General features: G+C 37.6%; 1 protein-coding gene across 1 annotated transcript in view; it reads right to left on the bottom strand.

Moving 5' to 3' along the window:
* Window positions 1–1,861: 1,861 nt before the first annotated feature.
* LOC101592553 (liver carboxylesterase 1) overlaps window positions 1,862–5,913 on the bottom strand; it is a 51,217-nt gene continuing 47,165 nt past the window's right edge. The window contains exons 12-14 of the mRNA XM_023708675.1: window positions 3,396–3,527; window positions 2,532–2,604; window positions 1,862–2,238 (exon numbers count right to left, since the gene is read on the bottom strand). Of these exons, the coding sequence (XP_023564443.1) occupies window positions 2,055–2,238; window positions 2,532–2,604; window positions 3,396–3,527 (389 nt within the window). The 3' untranslated portion in view covers window positions 1,862–2,054. The remainder of the gene's footprint in view (window positions 2,239–2,531; window positions 2,605–3,395; window positions 3,528–5,913) is intronic.

Raw genomic sequence — 5,913 nt, 5'->3', positions numbered from 1 at the left:
GAAAAAATAAAATGCAGTGAGTTTATCTTTTTCAGGTGATGGACAATACTTTAGGACTTTCCAAATGCTACAGAGAAATGACACTATATATGATACTCATTTCTAATTAAACCATTTAATATGGTTCATATTCCACCCAAGTTCCACAATACCTAATCACCAACAGCCCAGGACCCACTACTAGGAAGAAACCCATTTTCCCAATTACACTGCTGCCTTCTTTCACCCATTAGGCAAAACACAGAGGATTGTTTCTTTGCTGTAGTTTGTCCCTAAAGATTTGTTTTCTTGTAACTTAATAAATTGGACCCAAAATTATTTGAAGAAAATGGGGGGTAATTTTCTTTTTAAAAGTAGGTTACTTTGCAAACATAAGATGATTAGATATTCTAAGTTTGTATCATGATGAAAATACTGACATGACTGAAAAATGTTACATGAATTCTGATTTCTAAGTAGTATGAAGAGGTGTAGCTTTTCTAAAAAGTGGATTTGCAGAGCTGGACATGAGGGCCCATGCCTGTAATCTGATCCAGGTGGTTTAAAGGCAGGTAGGAAAAGAATGGCTGGGGCACTGATGTGGTTGGGGAAAGGACCATGGTGAGACTGATAAGCTTTGCATCTTTCCCTGGCACCATGGAAATAAGTACTCAAGCTTTCTTATCAGCTTCTCCAGATAAAGGTTCAAAAGTCATAGGAGTACCTAGGTTAAAATTTTTCAGCAGACAGATATTTTAAAAAATAATGTCTCCTATGGTACAGAACATTGTTTGGGCTTGACTTTTAAACCCAAACAAATGGTTTCTTTTCATTAATGGGTTTAATCACATTTACTTTTCAGCAACACACCTTTTTCTTTATAGGTTCTTTGTTTTTGTTTTACCTATTTGCTTTCTTTGACAATTAATTTTTAATAACTCCATTTTATCTTCCATATCTGTTTATTATGCAGACCTTTTTAAAAACTCTTTAGTAAGTATCCTCTGTATACAACATCTATCTTTCAACAAACATAGTATCCATTCAAATAATGAGATATCAATTAAATGAAATTTTAAAACATTACAACTCATAATTTAAACTACTAACTTTCATATTTTATAGTCTTTTCCATAAATGGTTTCTCTAAGGCTTTAACATGGAACAAGTATATCTCTACTACTTTGTAGGAGTCTGTGCTTGTCCTGAGCAATGCTTTTTATAATATTGTTCTAGCCCGAAAGAGGAGATCCCCTGTCCCACAGTTGCCCCTCCTTAGGAGGTAAAGATCTCCAAAGATCTTCATTGAGGAATCTATACCTAGACACAAGGGACAGAATTTTAATTTTTATTTTTCCACCTCAATAGGTCTCCACCAGCGACCCTAGGAAAAAAAACATTTTATGTTGTTTCTTCAATTATTTTACAATTCTCTTCCTTAGCAGAAAATGGTCTGAGAAGGGTTTCATGCCTGTGTGCTAGAGACAGGCTCTCTCCAGTCTTCACACCTCCCTAATCTTTCTCATGTTCCCATGACAGAGAGATGGCCATGGAGAAGGGACTGTGATGGGTGCAAATTTCCACGTGGCTCAATGGTGCCCAATGATTTTTATGTTTTATACTAGTCTGCATTTCGCAATTGTCACTTTCACAAATGTTTTAGAGTAATATTCACAAGAATGGTTGTTAAAATGATGTGTGTGAGGAAGGTGACCAGTGTTCACTTCTTCTCTCTCCTCCAATGGCTCATCTTCCTTAAGATTTCAGGTAGCCATTTATCAAGTCACTACTGCAAAGGCATCTACCTCCTGTGGTATCTCTAGTCACCATTCTTTTTATGAGGATGATTAATTCATCTCCAGCTCAAGACACAGATACTGACTCTTGTTTGAAAAATAACTTTTAATTTCAAGTTCAGGCCACAGTACAGACATTCCCCATCCCTGGATTCTGCCAACCCCCAACAAACAATTTTTTATGATCTACAATGAAATATAGCTTGAACCAACAAATGCCTTCTTTAAATACACCTGTGTTGACTGATGCAGGTTCCCAATGCCTGTTAGGCCTTCTATTCAGAGCTCTATGTGTTCTTTCTGGTGTGACTTCTCCAGTAGCTCCTTGGCTAGAACCTCATTGTAGAAAGCTACTTCTTTTTCTTTCAGTCTCTGTGCAGGCTGAGTGGTGGAGCCAATCTTCAGGTATCCCTCCTTCTGGTCATACTCTGGCCAGTGGGGCAGCCCCTCGCCATTGGGGTTCCTGGGAATGGAATCAGAGAGAAATTCTCCAGAGGATTTCATATGACATACAATGTTCTGAAGTTTTCTCATTTCACTCAGCTCATCTCTACAAAGAGACTGAGACAACTCCAGAGACAGGAAGTCACATCTCTTGGGATACCTTACATTTTTAGAGTGAGTTCTTACTGTCACAGTGCTATGGTCCCAGGGGCTGGGTTTGATTATGTTAACTATAACAGATTCCCAAAACCAGCAGGTGTGCCCAACCATACGCTGCTACCAACCCTGATCCACCTCTTCCCAGAGCCTCACCCATTCCGAGCAAAGTTGGCCCAGAATTTCATCATCATTTTGCTAAGGCCAATCTCTTCTGCTGAGGCACCATCTGTACAGAAGAAATTTAAAAATATTATTTTAGCACACAAAGTGTAGGCCAGCAGCAATCATGGCTCTCAGAATTCATTGAAAATGCAGACACTTGGCCTTTCCTATATTCTAGCCACAGACATGAGCTCCATTTGTATGCTGCCTGTTTTTGTCTTCTGTGTCCACTACTTCTGCCCAGGAGTCAATGTTATTTAACAGTGTTTCCTGTGAGTAATAAAATTGCTGAATGTTGTGTCCCTTTTTATTTTCTACACATGTTCACATTTTCACACAGCTTGAAAAATATCATATCTCAAAAGATCCTAAGTGGGATGTGTCCAGCGCTACTGTCATGAGCAGACATGAGGAGGGTTAAAAGTCAACAGGTACTGGAGCACCAAATATATTTGAGAAAAGATTTCATTTAATGCAATATTATGACATATATTTTAGGTGAAAATATATGACTTTTAGATACATAAAACTATAGTTAAATAAGAAAACCTTTGATTCAAGATCCTATTGAGTCCAAAAGTTTACTAATTGTAAATTTGTTACTCTTCTGATAGGCTCTAGTGAGAGGGAATGGCCCGTTTCTTCTCTGTGCTGTGAGGGTTCCCATGACTGTATACATGAGTACACATCTTCCTTAATGTGAACAGGTAAAATGCTATGTTCTGACTTGCATAATTCAACTCTGTAACTGAGAATTAGGGACTTAAGAGCAGAAGAGTAGGAATTTGTTCAAAGTCATCCCACAAAAACTAAAACCCACGCCTCTTAAGTTTTGGGCAAGCAAAACACCATTACCTTTTAAAAATGGAGCCCCAAGTACTGAGAAGATCTCATCCCCATGGTCTCCTATCACTGTCTTGGGTCTCAAATCTGATGAGAAACTTGGGCGATACTGGAACTCATACATGTAAGTGGGGGCTCCGGCATCTGAGAAGAAATGGTCATGCACAATTTACATTCCAGATACACACTTGGCTGATTCAAGGTCTTTGTTTGTGAGGGAAATTCCTGGTTATAATCAAAAGATAGACAGAGCATCTTTTGATGTGCTTAGATATGCATAATGATGACATTCATCATGAAGAATTCATAGCTGTACATGATGTCTTCCTTCTTTTTTTCCCATTCCCCTCCCTTCCTTTCAACCACTTTATCACCTTTATTTATAAATTTTTATTTCTATTTTATCCTTCTTTTCTAATGCTTTTCTGTTGGGTTTTAATTGGGTATGTATTTATTGAAAGAATGAATGAGCATAATATATCCAATAAACACACCAGATGCGTTTTGCTGATAACTTATTATATCTTATTCATATGAAGAATGTCTGCAACCCAATAGTTGTCTTCTTCATATTACACTTGAACATTTCCAACATTTTTACCATCCATTATGAGAAAAGGAAAATAATTCAAGCTGCTTTTTCTGAAAATGAGTATCTTTAAGTACAAATATATGGAGATATGAAACAATATGCATCCTTTGTTTAAGGTAACCATGAAACTCAGGGTGAGCACAGAGCTCTTTTCACCTGGATTTTGCCAGGCCTTCTTATTACCAAAGTAAAGATTCCAGGCCCCAAGAGTCAAACTTTTCTCCTGACTGGATCATTGCAGCACAGTCTTCTGCTTTTATAGGATTGACACATGCATCTCAAGCCTGTGTACCTCAGAAGGTAGCATCAACCATACAGCCCACAAAGAAATGAGATGCACAGAAGAAATGTCAAGTCCCAAACAAGCAGCTGGAGAAACTTCCCGCCCTCCCCATGAATATAGTACAAAATTTTAAAATTCAGTAAAAATTAAAACCAAAAGAATGCTTTGTTTGTTTTTTTTTAAATTTTATTTATTTATTTATTTGAGAGAGAGAGAGAGAGAGAGGCCAGCTCAGCCCACCAGGGGGCGGGCTGGCTGGCCATGTGGTGCTGGGGGATTGAACCGCGGTCCCTGATGCTTTTGCTAAGCTTGTTCTAAGTAGGTGCTTTAGACCACTGAGCCATCTCTCCAGCCCCAAAAGAATGCTTTGAAACTCACATCGGTAACTCAATCATTTTAGAAAGGAACTCAGAGTCCAATTATAAAGGAAAAACTGTGAATGAGAGAACTTATATTACAAAGCATGATGTCCAAGATACATTAAAAACAAAACTAAAACCATGTATTAACTTCTTATAGCCACAAGTTTTCAAAAGATTGTACACCATGGAAATAACAATTATGGACAAGAGACACAGAAACAATAGGACACCATTAAGAAATCAGATAATTGCATAATAAGAGAAAACTAAAAGAAAATCCCAGCCTGCTATGTTGGCCCTGCCTCAGGGGTGCGCTGAGAAGGAGACTGAGACTGAATGTGGTTGGGGGTGCCTGTAATCTCAGTGCTTGAGAGGCTAAAAACAGGATCACTATGAGTACAATCTGTGTAGTGAAACACTGTAGATCTTGCACTAAATACATTAAAAAAAAAAAAAACCTTCCTTAACCTGGGATAGATGACAAAATATACAGAAGGCATAAAACATTCCAGAAAATTTCCAATAAAAGAGAAGAACACCTAAGGCACATACTGATATCAAAAGTCAGACAAAGAAAAAAATGCACAAGAGATACTCATTAGTACTGTGGAACATAGGAAAGGACAAACTCAATTTTAAATGAATCGGAGCCATGTTCTGACTATTGTAAGACTACATGACAATATGTACAAGAATTTTATCCCTAGGACAAAGGTCAAAATAAAAAATTATTTCCACATAAAAATAGTTAAAATACATCAACAACCACAGTTAAAGAAATTATCAATGCAAATTGATGTAAATACAATTTATAATGTCAAAATTATAAATACATTTATAATGTCAAAATTATAAATTGAAGGAGGGCCCAGTACTGTGGAGTTGTTGTTATTATTATTTTTTAATGCATTTAGCACAGGGTCTCATTATGCAACTTGGACTTCTACTGATCCTCCTGTTTTCAGCCTCCTCAACACTGGGATTATAGGCATGCACCACCACCCCCAGACTAGGTTGCTGGCTCAGCGCACCCAGGGGTGGGGTCAGCAATGCCTGTGTTGCCAGGGATCACACCTTAGTCCTAGTGCTTGCCTAAACAGGTGATTAGTCCACTGAGTTATCTTGCTGGCCCAGTGTGGAGTTGTTATATGCTATCAAAATTAAGATTTTATCAGCTTAAAAGTGACTGCTTTAAGTGTAAAACATAATATACAACCCATATGATAACAAGGTAAAAAATTTTTATTTAGGAAAATTACATGGACAACACACACACACACACACACACACACA

Source organism: Octodon degus, unplaced genomic scaffold (assembly GCF_000260255.1).
Source record: "Octodon degus isolate 3935 unplaced genomic scaffold, OctDeg1.0 scaffold00447, whole genome shotgun sequence".
NCBI lineage: Eukaryota > Metazoa > Chordata > Mammalia > Rodentia > Octodontidae > Octodon > Octodon degus.
The sequence above is the reverse complement of the archived record's forward strand: the minus strand, read 5'-3'. Positions and strand labels throughout refer to the sequence as shown.